Source organism: Suricata suricatta, chromosome 3 (genome assembly GCF_006229205.1).
Source record: "Suricata suricatta isolate VVHF042 chromosome 3, meerkat_22Aug2017_6uvM2_HiC, whole genome shotgun sequence".
NCBI classification, from domain to species: Eukaryota; Metazoa; Chordata; class Mammalia; order Carnivora; family Herpestidae; genus Suricata; species Suricata suricatta.
Genome location: NC_043702.1, coordinates 49,347,418 through 49,367,310, shown reverse-complemented (window position 1 = coordinate 49,367,310; position 19,893 = coordinate 49,347,418). Strand labels below are relative to the sequence as shown.

Sequence of the window (19,893 nt, the reverse complement as noted above, 5' to 3'; positions counted from 1 at the left end):
CCTCTCCCAGCAGCTGTGCTCCTTCCTTAGAGAATAACAACACCCATTACATTTGGAGTTAATATTTACACCCAGCTTAAGGGACAGAGGGGAAGGAATAATTAGTGCCATTAGCCTAGAGTTACAAGATATACACTTGAATCATTGCTGTTCATTTGGCTCTCTTTTATTTCAGACATATCACAAACTTTGATGAAATGAATTTTCTTCATATGTTACCTCACTTGGTAATTTTGGCTAACTCATGTTAGAAATAAAGATATAATAGTATCTACCTAGTAAGACTATCCTGAGGTTATTGAAGATAATTTATGTGAAGGCTACACTGCCTAATATTTAGTAAATGGTCATTAAATATTAGCTAATAAGAACCACACTTCATATAGGTGAAAAGGATTAAGAGTATACTTATCATGATGAGCACTGAGTTCCGCATAGAAGTGTTGAATCACTATATTGTATACCTGAAGTTCATATAACATTGTATGTTATCATACTGGAATTCAGTTATTTTTAGAAAGAACCATACTTCATAATAGCAAAGATACATAGCTGTGAGGTATTTATAATGTCTAATGCATACCTTGGATGGTTTTTAACCACAGGATAAAGGATTGGTACTTAATCGAGCAACAGAGAGGCATTGGCTCCCTGCCCCCTTCCTTACCACCCCCACCCCGGTTTTCTAGTGGGAAATTGACATGACAGGACTTTTACTTTTAAAAGATTGATTTGTTGGCGGTGTGAGGGATGGCTTGAAGTGAATTAAAGATCCCTATAGGGCTTCAAACCTGAATGAAAAGGAGTCTTTGGTGCCACGAATAAAAATAAGGCAATCTTAATGAGGGCTGTATTGAAGACTATGCTTTTGATTTTTAATGTATTGAGAATAAGGTGCAAGAACAATATCAGTTTATTCTAAAATATAAGTAATAATATTGCTATTGTTAAAATACAAATAAAGCTCCTCATAGACTTCATGAGAAATGTGATATTGTAGATACTTATCTGATCTTTGCAGATATAACTGGTTTTATTGATTAGGGGGGCGGCTATCTGATATTTTAACGTGTATTTTTATACTATTTAAGGGAAATTCTTTATTTGATCTAAAAATGATAATTTCAGCCTGAAAAAGGCATTTGTGATGATTTGCCTTCCATGAGCTAAATTTTGTATAATGCTAGATGGCAACATTTTCATATAGGACCTAGGCATTTGACAGATATACATATAGGGTCCACCATTCTATATTTGGAGAGATAAATTTTATATTCTATTTGCTTCTTCTATCCCACAATTGAATTAGGATAATAAATTTCCACTGCTAAAGCACATTGAATACTAAAGCACATTAATTATTTAATTTATTTATAAATATTTCAAAGTGTTATTCTTTAGGGTGAATTAAGGCCATCAGGGCTACATTAGTAGGAGACTCTATAGCTAGACTATGAGAGCACCACAAACCCAGTAAGACAGGGGAGTACTACTAGGGGGAGGGAAAGATATGTAAAGAGAAAGTTGGGACTCCTGAGTATAAATTTGATAAACATTAAAATTTTCCCTATTGTGTTCCTGAATAGGGAGCATTTGCTTTCCATCAAGATAAAATCAGGTGTCAAGGCAACACACATTGTATAAGTCATCTAGTTTTTTCTTGGAGGATGTGCTTTCATTTGAAGTTGCTGCCTTCAGGAAGCCAAAATATACTTTCAAAAATAAGTAAAATACCAAATAAACATATGTTCTGGTATACTGATTTGTACAGTGGTTGAAATAAAATTACAGGGCCCTAAGGCCGCCAACCTCAACCCATGTCACCCAATTGCGCACCTGGATCCCTGCATCTGTTCTTGGGGATGACTCTGCAGGTGGGGAAGGGGAGAAAGTGACCCCAGCAACAAGGAAGCACAAGGCAGCCTGATGTGCTCAGACTTGTGTCTGTCTCAGCAATGCTCTGGGAGGCGTCTGAGGTTTCTTCTTTATTTTTTTTAAATAGTTTATTGCCAAGGTTTCTATATAACACCCGGTGCTCTTCCCCAGAAGTGCCCCTCTCCTTGAGGTTGCTTCTTTAAAAGGCCATGACAAAGACCAGTAATTACTTTTATGCTTCCCTAACAGTGTGAAATGCTCTGGTAGATGTCAACAAGGTGTCAAATCCAGGGACTTCATGGCACATTTTTTTTCCTTTTTTTTTTGCATTTTATGTGAAGTCAAAGCAATTTCTATAGCTTTCAAACACTGAAGATGGTAGAAAAGGGTGAAGTAAAGAAATCTTGAGAAAGCTTCTTGCATTGAAACCAAAGTTTTAATCCCACAAACAACACAAACAACAAACATATAGGAAGCTCCTGATCACAGACTTTGAGGCCACTACAAGGCCAAGGGTGAATTTGAGGGGTCACAAGTTCTATAAGGACATTTAACTGAGGGAAAAGGGGAAGAAGCAATAGTTTAGCCTTCTTTGAAAAACTTCTTCAAAGGATTTAGGCCATATAATTACTTTCCTTCATTCCTGCTAAAATTGGCCCTTCTAAATTCTAGGAAGCCATCAAAACTGTTTAAATGTTTAATGATTACTATAGCTAACATATTCACTTTCAGCAAAATTTAAATTGTATAATTGTATTTTTGTGAGTTATAAATATTTTATAGGACATTAGTATCCTTGGATACCTCTTAAAACTATGAGCTTTGATTTTTAAAGTTTAAGTTATTGTACTGACTCATAGCTATGGTTCTTTATATTTGTGAATATTTGAGGGACTGTGTCTGAATTTTTGATGCCAGATCCTTGGCTGAGGAAGCCCTAACTAAATACATTTGTGTTAATATGAGAATACAATCTATTTTGAAATAATACACTTCACACTACTTGTAGTAATTCTGAAGAACATAAAGGGGCCTAACAGTATACAATTTAGGATAAAATAACCCTTTTGCCCTGACCTCCCCCAAACTTGTAATGCCAATTGTTTGTTTCTCCCTGTTTGAAAAGGTAATACCTATTGGTAAATGTAGATTTTACGTAAATGTTGATTTTTTTTCATGTGTCACAAAACAACTAATTGGAAAAGGAAAAAAATTACTTAGTTATTGGGTTCATATACTATGAAACATAAACAAATTTTAGTAGCAGTGTTTCTTTTAACATTATTTTCATTAACTTGTTATTTTGCTAACTTCTGTCTGTTCAAGATGAGAATAAAAAGCAAAATCCTGTCTTCCTTTACTAATGTGTATTTTCTTTACTGGTCCCTACATCTCTAATCTCTCTGTCCTATCAGTCATAGTTGTAATGAAGGGAGCATCTTCCAAATCCACACAGCACAGTCAGAGAGCACAGACAACTGGTTTGACCTACATGAACACCTGAGGAGAGAACATTAACTTTATTGGTGAATATCAAAATCGTGTTGCCGATGAGGACCTGCTTTACTATCAGTTGCTTACTAGACACTCTGCCAAAAGAGTTCCTCAAAGCTGCAAATTCTGGATACAATGCTGATGCCTTCAGGCTACAATTCCTGTGGCTTTAGAAGGCATACTGAAAACTATACCAAGAGTTGGGGTAACATTGAAGAAATTTTAAAGGATGACGTAAATAACTTGGTCTGCATTGATTTGTCCTCCAGAAATATGTTGTGATTTAAAAATTCTTAATGTCTTTTAGGCCCTTTTGTTAGATAAGATGACCTCAGTAGACAAATTAATAAGAAATTGACTTAGAAGTCAACACATATCAAAATACCTCTGGATTATTCTGAAACATTAAGTCATATGTATGTGTGTGTGTGTGTGTGTGTACGTACATATATATATATATGTATATATATATATATGTTTCTAAAGGGGATTTGAAAGTCACTTACTTTTAAAAGTTCAGAGACTGAGAAATATAAGATTCATCATCATTAAAAGCTCAAATATATATATATATGTACATACACACACACATATATATACATATACATTTCTGTGTGTATATATTTATATGTGCATCCATGCACATACACATGTGCACCTCCAAAGGGCTAAAATATGGGATATGGCAAAGAGTAAGATTACTGTGAGGTTCATTTAGTTAACTGAATGCACGAAAATATTTTAGCTGTTGGCATCAATATCATATATTAGCATAAGTCTCATAAAGATAAACTTGTTTTGCTTGTAACCGTGTTTGTTGGTAGTACAGACTCACTTGTTTTGACCTTTCACGCCACATTCTCTTGTTTTGCTCCATATGTTTCTAAAGGGGATTTGAAAGTCACTTACTTTTAAAAGCTCAGAGACTGAGAAATATAAGATTCATCATCATTTAAAGCTCAAATCCTAAATCAACTTATTACAATCTGAAAGGAATTTCATAATTGAAGAGGGAATGCCAGCAGGGATAATGTGTGTGTGTGTCAAAAACAAACCAAAACCCTGACATTTTCCTACTCTAAGTAACACAGTTTGAAATATTCAGATCACAAAAACATGCCAAATATCATGATGTTATACCTATTCCAAGACTTGACCTTTTGTGTTGCATGCATTTTTATCTCTATTTAGATATCTGAGTCACTGTTTATCAGGCAATGAGAATGACAGAGGGGCTAAGTAGCCTTATGGAACGGTTTGCCTCTATCCTGAATTTCAGATGTCAAAAATCACTGTGTGCTAGAAGCTTCATTATTAGTATTAGTCACCTTTCTAGAAAATTCAAAAATAAGATAATGAATCTCATAAACATCTAGACTCAATTTCACTAAATTCATTATTCTCATGATTCTGTCAGGTATTCTTTGACTGGTTTGAAATTAATAAAAGACAGGGATAATATAAGTCACGGTACTATTTGGATATTTAACAGTAATTTTTAAGAGTCTCTATTTTTTGCAGACTTGTATTCACAGGTTTATTTTAAAATTATGTTTAAAAAATTTTTAATGTTTATTTATTTTTGAGAGAAAAAGAGAGACAGAGCATAGTGAGAGAGGGACAGAGAGAGAGGGAGACATAGAACCCAAAGCAGGCTCCAGGCTCTGAGCTGTCAGGACAGAGCCCGATGTGGGGCTCAAACCCACAGATCATGACCTGAGCCAAAGTTGGAATGAGCCATCCGGAAGCCCCTTTTAGAGTTCTTTAAGTGATTCTGCTATATTCTTTCTTAAATCAAGGAAAATTTTATGCACAAAATTTAAATGCATAAATTATGAACATATTTGTATAATTAACACTCAAGATATAAAACATTTCCATCACTTCCAGAAATTCCCTTAACTTTTTGCAGTGAAGCTCACCTCCTACTGGAACCCATTGTTTAGATTTTACTTATCATAGATTAATTTTGCCAATTTTGAATTTCATATAAATGGAATCATACAGTATGGTTTTTCTGAGATTTACTGTTGTTTGTATTATTAGTCCATTTTTTACTGTTGCACAGTATTCTATCGTATGACTATACCACGGTATTCTATCGTATGACTGTACCACGGTATTCTACCGTATGACTGTACCACGGTATTCTATCGTATGACTGTACCACGGTATTCTATCGTATGACTGTACCGTGCTATTCTATCGTATGACTGTACCGTGCTATTCTATCGTATGACTATACCATGATTTATTTATTCATTTCTATTTTTGATGCAACTTTGGACTATTTCTAGTACTGGGCTATAATCAATAATAATGTTATGACTACTTTATATTTGGTGGGCATAAGCACTAATTTATCTGAGTTATACACTTGTGGGTTGGCATCCTGTGTCATGAGGATATTATGTTTCATGTTAGTTCATTAAATTTCATGGATGCTAACTAGTAGTTTTTAGATGGGTTGTAATTATTTATATTCCTACCAGCAATGCCTGATATTTCCAGTTGCTCCATATAATCAAAAACATGTAATATTTTCAATCCTTTTAATTTTGGTTATTACGGTAAGGATGTAGACGTATCTTATTGTGATTTCAATGTGCAATTATTTGATAAGCAATGATAATGAGCATATTTGTATGTATTTATTACCAATTTGTGTATTTTTAATGAGGTGGCTGATCAAATTAGACTGACTTTTTCATTACAGATTTGTAGTTTATGCAATTTGTGAACAAGCCCTTGGACAGACGTTAGTAGTACAAGTATTTTCTCTCACTCTATGGCTTGCCTTAATGGTATTTTTGGAAGAGAAGTTTTAAAATTTGTTCTTTTCCACTTTACACTTTTTTTTTTCATTTTTAGGCAGTGCTTTATGTGTCTTCTCTAAGAAATACTTGGCTGCCCCCAAGACTAGAGAGATATTCTCCTGAATTTTCCTCTAGAAACTTCATAGTTTTAGGTTTTGTGTTAAGGCTGGGGTCAATCATGAATTAATATTTATATATGGTGTAGGTAAGCGACAAGATTCTTTTTCTCCTATATATTTAATAGTATCAGTCCATTGTCATTTATTAACTTTCTTTTCTTCATTTAACAATCTTACTGCTTTCATAGAAAATCAATGACCATATAAATATGGGATTATTTCTGAAATCACTATTCTATTTTACTGATCTATTTGCCTGTCTCCATGTTATAACGCACTGCTTTGATGACTTTAACTTTCTACTAAGTCATGTGATAAGAAGGTGTAAATTGTCCAACTTTCTTAGTCTTTTTAAAAATTGTTTTGACTATATCTAGATTCTTACATTTCCATGTCAATTTTGGGAGCAGCTCTTCTTTCAATTACTACAAAGAAGTGAGTTAACTGTTTTTGATAAGAATTATGCTAGGTATATTAATCAATTTTGGAAGAATTGACATCTTTAAAAAATTTTTAAGGTTTATTTATTTTGAGAGAGAGAGTGGGCAGATGTGCAGAGAGAGGGGAACAGAGGATCTGAAGCATGTTCTATGCTGACAGCAGATAGCCCAATGTGGGGCTCAAATTCACGAACCATGAGATCATGACCTGAGCTGAAGTCAGATACTTAGCCAACTGAGGCACCCAGGTGCCTCATCTTAACAATATTGAATTGACATTTTAACAATATAGAATCTTTTAATCCATAACATGGTATATCTTTCAATCTACATAGACAGGTCTCTAAAGATCTTCTCTCAACAATATTCTGTGGTTTTCAGTGTTCAGGCATTATATGCATTTAATTAAATTTATTCCCACATTTAAAAAAAATTATGCTATTATAAGTCATATTGTATTTAAATTTTTATTTTCAAGTTGTCTGTTGATAATATAGAGAACTGCAATTGATCCTATAACCCTATTAAACTCATTTATCAGTTCTAGTAGCTTTTTATAGATTCCTCAAGTTTTCTATGTAGAAGCTTATATTTATGCAAATAAAGACAGTTCTTTTTATTCTTATGCAATCTATTCTTTTTCTTCTTCTACATATTGCAATGGCTAGAGATTTAAATGCAATGTTGAAAGGAAGTGGTAAGAGCAGATATCTGGAACTTAGCATGAAAGTGTTCAGTATTCACCAGGAAATATGTAAGTTATAGACACCTTTTACCACATTGGGAGGGGGTCTCCTATTTCTAGTTTGCAGAAAAATTTTTTAAGGGAATTAAAAAAAATTCTCTTTAACATTTATTTATCTTTGAGAGACAGATCATGAGCAGGGGAGGGGCAGAGAGAGAGGGACACACAGAATCAGAAGCAGGCTCCAGGCTCTGAGCTGCCAGCTCAGACGCGGGGCTCAAACCCACAAACTGTGAGATCATGACCTGAGCTGAAGTCGGATGCTCACCTGACTGAGCCACCCAGGCGCCCCCAGAAATTTTTTTGTAATTAGTGTCTTTTGAACTTTGTCAAATACTTTTTCTGCATCTATAGAGACAATAGTAGGATTTTTTTTAATATAGTAAATTATTTTTAAATAATTTTTTTACTTAAATCATAATATGCACTCCTTTACTATACTGCTAGATTGGATTTACTAACATTTAAAGGAATTTTCCATTTAGGTTCATGACAGATATGGGTGTATAATTTCCTTTACTTGCAAAATCTTTGTCAGGTTTTGTCAGGGCTATACTCACAATTTTCCTCTCGCTCTGTGTTATGAAATAATTTGTATGAGACTGGCATTATTTCTTTCTTAAAAGTTTGAAAGAACTCAACATATCTCATCTGAATTGAAATAAGAATTAAGAATTGAAACCATCTAAGCCTGAAGTTTTTTCAATGGGTAGAGTTTAAAATATAAATTCAATGTTTAAAAATTATAATTTTTCTTGTGTTTGTTTTGGTATTTTATATATTTGTAAATATATAAAATATAAAATATATTTATATACATATATCTTTACAAATATATAAATTGTAAAATATATTTATATGCAAATATATTACATAGGTCAAGAATTTGACAATTTCTTCTAAGTTGCCAAATATATTGACATAAATTATGTCTAAAATTCCTTACCCTTTTGTTACATGTAGGGCCCATAATAGTAATCCTTCTTTTACTTATAATTTGTGTTTTTTCTTTTTCTTTTTTAAAAACATTTTTAAGTTTATTTATTTATTTTCAGAGAAAAAGAGAGTGAGAGAGGGGCAGAGAGAAAAGAGGAGAGAAAGAATTCCAAGCAGATTCCCCGCTGTCACCTCAGATCCTGATGTGGGACTTGAACTCACAAACCCCAAGAAAATGACTCAAGCCAAAACTAAAGTCTGATGCTTAACCAACTCAGCTACCCAGGCACCTCCGTTTTTTTTCCTCTCTTTTAAAACTTGCTAGTGATTTTATTATTTTTTCTGAGAACAAACTGCTTTCCTTGTTAATTTCTGCTGCTGTTTTGTTTTATTTCATTGATCTCTGCTTTTATATTTGTTACTTCCTTCCATCAACTTGTTTTGGCTTTATTTCCCTACCTTCTTCAAATTATTGATATAAATACTTTGCCCTTTTCTAATATGAGCATAAAAAGCTATAAAATTTCCTCTAAGCATTGCTTCAGCTACATCCCACAAAACTTCACATGCTGTGGTTTCATGATCATTTAAAATATGTAAACATTTTGTCTTAACGTGAGCAAACTCATTCTATCTTTTCATGTTTCTGTTCCTTCATTTCTAATATGAGAAAATTGTTCTTAAAGATCTCTAAGTTCTCTTTATATTTACCATTTTCTGACCAGTGTTTGGTTGAGTACATGAAAGTATAATTTTTAATTCGCTATAGCACACAGTCCTTTCCAGTTTTAACTGGATAGTTTTAACATTTGTATGTGTGTGTGTTTTACCATAAAATGCACTAAAATAGTTTTAAAACTATTTTTAGTATGAAAATACTTAAATTTGGAAGAAGTTACTGAGTAACTTTCTCTAGGACCATGCGATGCTATTTCAAAGTGAAACTATATAGCATGTCCATTGACAATGGGAGACAGAAGTCAGTGTCATCCAAATATAGTAATATATTTGGTCTTTATGTCTTCCGAATAGGTATAATGTCAATTGGCCATTTCTTATTGTATTCTTTATAATTAAAACTGTAACTTTCTTGAGTTCTTTGAATCATTGTAACAAACTGTCAGACCTGAGGTGGGCCATGGGAATGCTGAATTTATAACCAGTGGTCAGAAGGGCTGGGGTCCTGTGACCCCACTTGGGGTTGGCATCTGACATGGAGCTAGTCTTATGGGAGACTGAGGCTTTAACTTGTGGGATCTGATGCTAACTCTGGATGGTTAGCATCACATTTGTATTATGGTACCTCAGGTAGGAGTGGATACTATTTAAAAATGAACACTTGTGGTAGAGACCGTTGGCCAGTCCCCATGTCTAGGCTTGCTTTTTCATACAACAATCCAGTTACTAAAACACACATCCACCTAACACAAAACTGTATTTCTCAGCCTCCCTTGCAAATATGCACATATGACTAAGTTTAACCAACAAGATGTACACGGCAGTGCTGTATATTCTCCCTGTTCCTATTTTATGATAAAAGATACTTGACATTTCTACTCTAACATTTTACCTCTTAACAGCAGACAACAGCTCCTTCTTTCTTTCCTAAGAGTGGCATCTGAGATCCAACACTTGACTCTCTTTTAAAACACTTATTATACTATGTAGGATTATGAAACACATTTATCTGGGAGATTAATAAATTCTGCTTAGAGTCCCAAGAATATGCTGTGGTCAGCTGATGATAGTAAGTCACAAGCCCTGGATTCTATACAGAAAAAGGTGCATGTCAATACGTGTAGTCACTATTTCCAAAATCATGTGTACATAGTGTGAAAGAGGCACCTGTAGGAAAAACTCCTCCATCAGGGCCATGGTCCATCGGTGGTGCAACTGCCAGGATTTGGCTGGGTGGCTTATGTCTGCTGCATGGAGAATCAGGGACATCGTTTTGGCTTTGTCAATCCTGTCAAATCAAGAACATGTTAAAATTATCAGAGTAAAGTAACCAATTATAGTCTTTTTAAAAAAAATTATTTAGTTTTCATTTTTTTGAAAAAAATGAATATTTATTTATTTATTTGAGAGAGAGAGAGTACAAGAAGGGGAGGGGCAGAGAGAGAGGGAAACACAGAATCTGAAACAGGCTCCAGGCTCTGAGCTGTCAGCACAGGCCCCAATAAGGGGGTTAAACTTGAGAACCATGAGATCATGACCTGACTAACTGGCTGAGCCACACAGATACCCTTAAATTTTATTTTTTTAGAGAGAGAGCATAAATGGGGAGAGGGCAGTCAGAGAGAGAAAGAGAGAGAAAGAGAGATTGAAAGAGAGAGAGAAAGAATCTTAAGCAGGCTCCATGCTCAATGCATAGCCTGATGCAGGGCTCAATCCCCCCTCCTTGAGATCATGACCTGAGCTGAAACCAAGAGTCAGACACTTAACCAACTAAGCCTCCAGGTACCCCAATATCAATTAGTCTTTTCTAAATCTAAGCCCACAGAAATTTAACATTTTGAAAGAAAATAACCTACCCTTCAGGCTGCTGCAAACTGTTTCTTATATTTTTAATTTGCTGGAAGTGACCTGACATGTCTGTAGACAAAACCATTTCAATCACTAGGTTCCGAAGATCCCTGCGGAGTCATCAAAAGAAGAAAGGTTTATTTCCCCTTTGATGATTCTCAAGTAAAACATTTCCACAAATATTCCTACTTACATTTTTTCTTAATGTATATGAGCACAAAAGATGCTACTTTTTAAATATAAAAGAGCTCACAAATTTTGACTTTATTTCACGCTTTAACTCTAGTGGCTTTAGTAAGTTGCCAGGAGACTGATTTGTGAATAATGCTGTTTAACATCTCTCCTCACCTCTCCACACCTACAACTTTCCCCTAATCATAATTCTTAAATACTAGTTTTCTTTCTGAAAGGATCCTGACCAACTTTAAAAAATACTTTAATTTAATTTTTTTAAGTTTATTTATTTATTGGGGGGGCAGGCAGAGAAAAAGTGAGGGAATCCCAGTCAGGCTCCAGGCCCAGCCCAGTGCAGGGACAGATCCTACAACTAACTGAGGTTGTGATCTGAGCCAAAATCAGGAGTCAGCCGCTAAATCAACTGAGCCACTTCCGTGTCCCCCCAAAATAATTTTAAATGCAGTATTTTCTACTATTAAAACAGTGTAAGTAGTGTCTTAGGTGCTTTATATGAGGGGGTATTATTATTTCACACCAGAGGAGGTTGGATTTTGCCCAGTCACATAAGTAGCTAGTACATGGCAGAGATAAGATTCAGCACCAGCAAATCCCACTCCTAAAGCTCACATTCATACCACTTCACGGTGCCAGTCTATCATCATCAGAACCCCAGCGAAGCCAAGATGCTAAAGTGAGTGTGATTCTCTCTGCTTATGTTTTGGGACCTTGACCCTACAACATATTACAGACAGAGCTACTAGTACTATTGAAATTTTGATAAATTTAAATCTGAGCTATAAATACAGTGACCATATCACAAAACTTATGCATAAATAACTAATTCTCACAGTAAGTTGGACATAAGTTACCTCAATAAGCCTTCACTGTTGCTCAGTACAGATAGGTAGAAAAGCCACTTATATTGGAAATCAGATTTTATTTTCATTTTGTGGCATGGCCACTGTAGTAAGCTAAATAAAATGTGTGTGGTAAACTTGCATTATAATATTGTGTCAAAGATAGTCTACGTAAAGGTGGTCTGACTGGATGATTTGTTTTTTAAAACAACCACATATTAGAGGTACTTGCTGAAAATTATGGGTCCTCAATTCAACTGCATTTTTCAGATGAGCACTGTGAGAAATCACCACACTGATTACTGTTAATGATATTAAATCTCTTGCTTAGAATACTTTTCCCCAAATAATAAAGGAATGGAAACTAAAGATAGTTAATGAAATTATTTTTAATTACATTTTTTCTCTAGAATTATGAAGAGATCCATATTACAATAGCAACCAAACCAAAATAGTTATTTTAACTAAGGAAAAATGAGATGAAACTTTTATGAAATCTTAAAATTTAGTACATTTTACTTTGGAAATAAGTAATTAGTAAGTGCTAGATATTATCAGTAATCAGCTAGTAATGTATCAATAAACTAGGCAAAATAGTGCACAAGAGAAATGTTACTTTATTTATGAATCTTCCTTACCAAATTTTTAAAATTATTTCATTTATGGTTACTAAAGTTATACTAAGAAATAGATATGCAAATTGAAAAGCTACAACTCTTTAAAAAAGCAATTCCTTTTAATTTGGTAAAATATTATCAATTTTATACTAGCACATATATCTTTTGTATCTTTTTAGAAACTTGTATCTATTAAATTCTATAATCTGATGATATTGTAGTATTAAAACAATTCTATGAAAACATTCAATTAAGATGATTCTGAGAAGTTAATCACTGTACAGAAATTCATAAAATATTATATGAATAAATTATTAGAATACTAAAGATGTTAAAGAACAGAAGTGTAATAGGGAAAAATCAGATTGAAATTGCAACAGAATCAACTTTGAGAAAGGAAAAGGTTACTTAAAAATTTCCAAGGTTGCAAAAGTGAGCCCATATGTCTTAGACAAGCTTCAAAAGTAGCCTTGAAAAAACCAGAAAGCTTGAGTATTGGGAAAAGTAATCACCAGATATTAGGGCTTGTTTTAAACCTGAAATTAACCATTCCTTTTATCCTTCCTTCCTTCCTTCCTTCCTTCCTTCCTTCCTTCCTTCCTTCCTTCCTTCCATTCCTTCCTTCCTTCATTTTGAGGCAGTTCTTCATCCTAAAGCATTTCTTTGGACATTTCTTTTTACCTTGATTTAAGGAAAAAATTAAAAACCTCTGATGTTTAAATGGGAATCTTTTCAGCTCACTAACTAACTTTTAACAAAATCTTTGTTCAAGATAAGGCTTTTTAAAAAAAATAATAAGTAGGTCTCATTGAATAGTAGGGACATATTTGCACTAAAAATCTCGATGTTTATCAGAAATTCATACTTGGCAGCCTTTATCAATATTTGCTAAATCCGGCAGCCTTATAGTCAAATGAAGGGTTTGATCATGACCAAAGGATGAAGAAGGGAGAAAAGTTAGTCTGAGCAGTAGGGGTACATCATGTTATCTCCCCCTACATGGCAACAGGTATCACCAATCATGAATGTTTTTGTTGTTGTTTGTTTATTTGTTGTAAGCAGATGGATGCCTTGAAGAAAAAGGTAAGATTTCTCTCTGCATCTGGGTCATTTTAGTATATTTTTTGTAATTTTTTTCCCTCAGACAGTGAATTTATTTTTTTAAAAACCTAAACTCCACATATAGAAAAATAATATATGAAGAAATCCATATTATAATACAATTTTAAATTAATTTAGGACTGCATATTGGTATAATTAAACAGAGCTTCATTCCCGGGAGGACGTAATTACATATCTTAAAGTATTTGTAGTGGTCTTATGGATTGGCTATGATGCAAACAGATGCTGAATTATCCTGGAAAACAGTTCAACTCACACCAGCAGAGCCTGGCTCCTGAATGTCTTCAAGGTAGTAATACTTCTTAGAGTTATCCAGTCAAAAGGAATTTTTATAACATATTTAAGAGATTGACTTTCATCTGCTTTCTTCACTTTAAATAACATCATTTAACTGTTTCCTGAAATTAAATTTCCTCTAGGCTTCCTCTTAAACTTACCTCCAGTCATCTTTGGATAAATTTATCAAAACATTCATTTCTTCTTCTTGCATAAGCCGATAAGCTGCACTCACGTGGTGATTCTCAAGGACTGAGCGATCATTATACAAAAGGGCAACATCTGACCTAAGATTTAAAAGCAAAATATAAAGTACAGGATTTCTATAGACTTCATGAGTGTTTAATAAGAACACTCAAGTCACAAGATATCTCATTAGTTAAAATTTTATAATTGAACATCCAAATTTATGGAAGTACTTAATTTCTTTAATTGTATAATAACTTAAAAATAAATCTTATTTTTTAGAGCAGTTTTAGGCTCACAGAAAAATTTAGCAGAAAGTACAAAGATTTTCAATATACCCTTCAGCCCACACATGTATACCCCCCCACTATCAACATCCCCCACCAGAGTGGTAAATTTGTTATAACTGATAGGTCTACATTGAACATCGTTATTACCAAAGTCTATAATTTACATTAGGATTCACTCTTGGTGTTGCATATTCTGTGAATTGGACAAATGTATGATGACATGCATCCTCAGTTATGACATTATACAGAGTATTTTCACTGCCACAGAAATCCTCTGTGCTTAGTCTGTTCTTCCCTCCCATACCCAAAACCCCTGGCAACCACTAATCTTTTTATTGTCTCCAAAGTTTTGGCTTTTTCATAATGTTGCAAATTTAAAATCATATCATGTATAGCCTCTTTAGACTGGCTTCTTGCACTTAGTAAGATTTCTCCATGTCTTTTCATAACTTAATTCTTTTGAACACTGAATATTATTCTATTGTCTGTATCTATCAAAATTTATCCTTTCACCTACTGAGGGATATTTCAGTTGCTTCCAAGTTTTGGCCATGATGAATAAAGCTACTATAAATTCCATGTTCCGGTTTTTGCATGGACATAATTTTTCAACTCCTTTGAGTAAATACAAGGGAGTGTAATTGCTGGCTTGAATGGTGAGAATATGTTTAGTTTTGTAAGAAATTGCCAAAGTATCTTCCTAAGTGGCTGTACCATTTTGCATTCCCACTAGCAATGCATGAGAGTTCCAGTTGCTCCATATGCTAATCAACAATTGGAGTTTCAGTGTTCCAGATTATACCCATTCTAATGGATGTGTAGTGATAGCTCATTGTTTTAATTTGCATTTCCCTGATGACTTACATACTTTCATATGCTAATTTCCATTTGTATATCTTCTTTGCTGAAGCATCTGTTACAGCACATTTTTAAGTCAGGTCATTTATTATTGTAGAGTTTAAAGAGTTCTTGTATATTTTGAATAACATTCTCTTATCAGATGCATCTTTTTGCAAATAATTTCTCCCACTTTGTGGATGGTCTCTTAATTAACTTAATATTGTCTTTTCCAGAGCATAAGTGTTTAATTTCAATGAACTCTAGTTTTTCAATTATTTCTTTCATGAATTTTGCCTTTAGTGTTTTATTTAAAAAGTCACTGCCACATCCAAGATCATATAGGTTTTCTCTTATGTTAGCTTCTAGTTTTATAGTTTTGCATTTTACATGTAAGTCTCTTACCCATTTTGAATTAGTTTTTGTGAGGCAAAGATCTCTGTCTAGATTTTTTTTCTTGCATGTTCATTAGTTTCAGATCCATTTGTTGAAGAGACTATCTTTGGTCTATTGCATTGCCTTTGCTCCTTTATCAAGGACTATATTTATGTGTGTATATTGCATTGCCTTTGCTCCTTTATCAGTGGACTATATTTATGTGTGTATATTTCTCAGCTCTTTTTTCTCTTCCATTGCTCTATTTGTCCATTCTTTTACCATTACCACACTATCTTGACTACTGTAGCTTTATTGCAATGTTGTTCTTCTCCTTAAGTAATATACTGGCTATTCTGGGTCTTTTGTCTTTCCATATACTTTAAGTCTGTCAATACCTACAAAACAACTTCCTGGGAGTTTGAATGGGGTTACGTTGAATTGGCAGATCAAGTTGAGAAGAACTCACTTCCTGACAATACTGAGTTCTCCTACCAAGGAAGAGGAAGAACATGGAATATCTCTCCATTGATTTAGCTCTTCTTTGAATTCTGTCATCAGATTTTATAGTCTTCCTGATATACATCTTATCCATATTTTGTTAGATTTACACCTAAGTATTTCATTTTTTATGTTAATATAAATGATATTGTGATTTTAATTTCAAATTCATTGCTTGTTCATTGCTTGTATATAGGAAAGTATCTGAATTTTGTGTATTAACCCTATACTCTGCAAAGTTTCTATATTTGCTTGTTAGTTCTATAAACTTTTTCATCAATTCTTTTTGATTTTCCATATAGACTATGATATCACTTGTGAACAAAGACAGTTTTATACCAGCCTTCCCAATCTCTATACCTTTTGTTTCCTTTTCTTATCTTATTGCATTAAGTAGGGCTTCCACTGTGATATTTAAAAAAAAATTATCTGAGAAGGAAAATCCTTGCCTTATTACTGATCTTAGTGGAAAAGCTTCAAGTTTCTCACTTTTAAGTGTGCTATTAGTTGTCAAGTTTCTGTAGATATTCTTTATCAAGTTGAGGAAAGTCTCCTTTATTCCTAATTTATTTAGCATTTTTATCATGAATGATGTTGGATTTTGTCAAATGCCTTTTCTGAGTCTTGATATGACCATGTGTTTTTCTTCTTCAGCATGTTGATATAATGATTACCTTAACTGATTTTTGAATGTTGAGCTTGGGGCTAAATCCCACTTGGTTATAGTGTTCAGTTTCCTTTAATTATCATAGTTTGAATATATTTATGCCTTTTCCTTTAAATGGGTAATCCAGATACCTGTGAGATAATCTAGATATGCCAAACAGGGAGAAAAAAATTACCTGACATCCTCATTCAATCTGAAAGAATCAACCCTCTGTTGTAAATCAAACTATCCAGATAGTTGATTACCCATTATTTCCTATTCCTTGTGACTAAAGTTACTTTGGGTGGAGGATGGAGGGGATGATATAAATCATTTGGTCTATTTATGATTTTAGGGTTTTTTTCTCCCTTATAATATTATAATTCAATTTGAAAGTTTTGATTCTGTAGCATTAAAGTAACTGAGAAAACCATTTTTTAAACAAAATGTATATTTCACCACCAATTTGTAATGAACATTTTAAAGTAATGAATTCATCAAGGGAAGTTTTCTTTTGTTTTTCACCTGTCCATATTTTCATATTATTTTTTATCACCTGATCAAATAAACTATTTCAAGTTACATTGTTGAACTTACTATCCTAGCAAAACATTTGAAATATTCAAGCATTCTCACATCTGTATAATAGAGCTCTGGTTGCTTATTCCTCTATCTTCTTAGGTTGCCAGATCATTTTGCAAGTGTGAAATGGAAGCACAACCACTATGCTCAATGAATTAAAATGGTAAATCCAATTATATATGTTGGCAACTTGGAAATAGGCAGCAAAAATAGCAAAAGTAAAGTCAATCTAAAACCTATGCAACTATGCTTCTATTTGCCCCAATACCCAGATTCTTCATTTTCTTTCCTCCTGGTAGGTATGTACTTTGTCTTACTAAACCTTACTAAGACTTACTGTTTGTTTTATGCTTTTTAGTCAGTACTACTGATTATAGCCCTTACCACTGAGTGTTTACCAAAAAATAGGTGAAGATAAATAAAAGAACTAAAGAAACCTGGTTTCTATTCCAAGCTACATATTTGAGATTTGTATCTAATAATCTACCAGATAAACCAAGCTTCATTATTAATCCAGCATAGGGAAAACAACCCGTTAAGAAGAACAATTACTTCATCTTTTGTTTCTAGAACTACCATAAAGGTAGAAAAACATATGTAGTTAGCTAATAGTATGTAACTCCAAAATAGTTTTTCTTTATAATCTCAACCATTTCCTAAAAATTCCTTAACCAATAATCATAACTCAATATACAAAAAAGTATGCCTGTAGTCAGTCTTTGTTTAAAAGAGAAATATATCTTTCCAATCTCCATAAATTCACTCAGATTATGGGAAAAACTGACTCACAAATCACATATCATTTGTGTCATATGGCCTTTAATCTAGCCATGACAGTGTTATTACATGACATAGCTCCAAGTAATACTGTCTTTTACGTTCAGCATCAAGCAAAAATATATTTTTGAACCAGATTTAATTGTAACAAACTATTAAGATAAACTATTTTGTCTCATAAATCAACAGGCTTCTGAGAATACAGCACTGTCTTAATGTTTGAGATGACCTTTGACTGCTAAGAAAAAGAATAAGACTCTAAGCAATATTCAGTATCCATAGTAACATGTAGCTCAGTATTGTCACAAAATATTATTTTTATTTATTTACACTTTCAAGAATTTCATGAATTATAATGTGTGTATTAAACTCAAATTTAGCATTGTACTATGTTCTAAATTATTTTTCATTACCCAGTGTAGAGTTTTCCAAATTAGAAAAGGATTTTAAATCCAAATAACAATGAATGATAGAAGATACAACAGAATTATTGATCTTGGTAACATAAGACCTCATTTTTTCTTGGACAAAATAAGAAGGCAACAGAGTTTTAAAAGTATATTATACTGTTGGATTTGTGGTCATTACAACTTTTTGTTCATAGAATTTTCAAGTTCCTATATAATTTTTTAAGTTGATCCTGGCAGGTGATTTATAACAAAATAAATAAAATTATAGACCTTTTATCCCCTTGATATACAATTTCCTAATGTAAAATTGGGAAAAAAGAATTCTTCCTCCTCCTCCCTCTTCTCTTCCTTCACTCTTCTCCTTCTCCTCCTTCTCTTCTTCCTTCTCTTCTTCCTTCTCTTCCACCACCTCCTTCTTTTTCTCCATTTCCTTCTCCTTCTCTGCAGTCCAAACTATAAGTAAGTTAGGACTCTTCATTCAGTTTTAAATGGATGGTAAAGGAGAAAGCTAGAACTTTCTAGCCTGACACTGCTGCTGGAGAAGGCCAGTCCATTGCCCTCACTTTTTAAAGTAGAAACAAGTGTTGATTGGTAACAAAGTATTTGTTCCCTTCTTCAACTCCTAAAACCATTGCCCTATGGAGGGCTAAATTCAGTAATGAACTGTCTTTAATTAAAATCTCACTCATTATGGATTCAGGGGACATGGAAGAGTGTTTGACAAACAAAAATGATATGCAGTCTACCTTTGTTCTGATGTTTGGCACAAAAATGAAACAACTCTCTCTACTCTGCAAATGCATACGTTATTAACATCTCCTTCGACATGACCAGACCTCAGTGTCTGCCTTTCCCCTCCTTGTTCTGTCAACCTAAAGGACCCTGGGTTTGCACAGAACTCCTTCCTCAATATTTTACTGTTTGAACTTCAACTCTCCCTCTGTCTCCATCAAGGGATCATGTTTTCTAAGCCCCTCCCATTTAAGACAATGGAAGACTGGAACATTCATGCATCTGCCTCTGGCCATTCCATCAGAGTTGTATGAGGAGGCTGGATTGAGAGTATCCCTCTTTTCAGCTTCTGAATTCTGCTACTGCCATCAGCTGACTACGTGTACACAGAGAGATCATTTCACCTCTCTGAGGTTTGTGTTTTATTTTCTTAGGTTGTGAGACTTTGATCAGATGATCCATAATGTGGCTTACTGTCACCTAGTCACTTAAAGTTCTAAAGATGTCTAATATTTTAATAAAATATTCCTGTGTTCCTCACACTAAAAAATAATTTC

The 19,893-nt window shown here is 33.6% G+C and overlaps 1 protein-coding gene across 3 annotated transcripts in view; it reads right to left on the bottom strand.

The window, feature by feature from the left end:
• PDE1A (phosphodiesterase 1A) overlaps positions 1–19,893 on the bottom strand; it is a 331,024-nt gene that overhangs the window by 34,969 nt on the left and 276,162 nt on the right. For all 3 annotated transcript variants that reach the window (XM_029934296.1, XM_029934297.1, XM_029934298.1), the window contains 3 exons: positions 14,162–14,287; positions 10,960–11,061; positions 10,271–10,391 (listed from right to left, as the gene is read on the bottom strand). In XM_029934296.1, the coding sequence (XP_029790156.1) occupies positions 10,271–10,391; positions 10,960–11,061; positions 14,162–14,287 (349 nt within the window). The remainder of the gene's footprint in view (positions 1–10,270; positions 10,392–10,959; positions 11,062–14,161; positions 14,288–19,893) is intronic.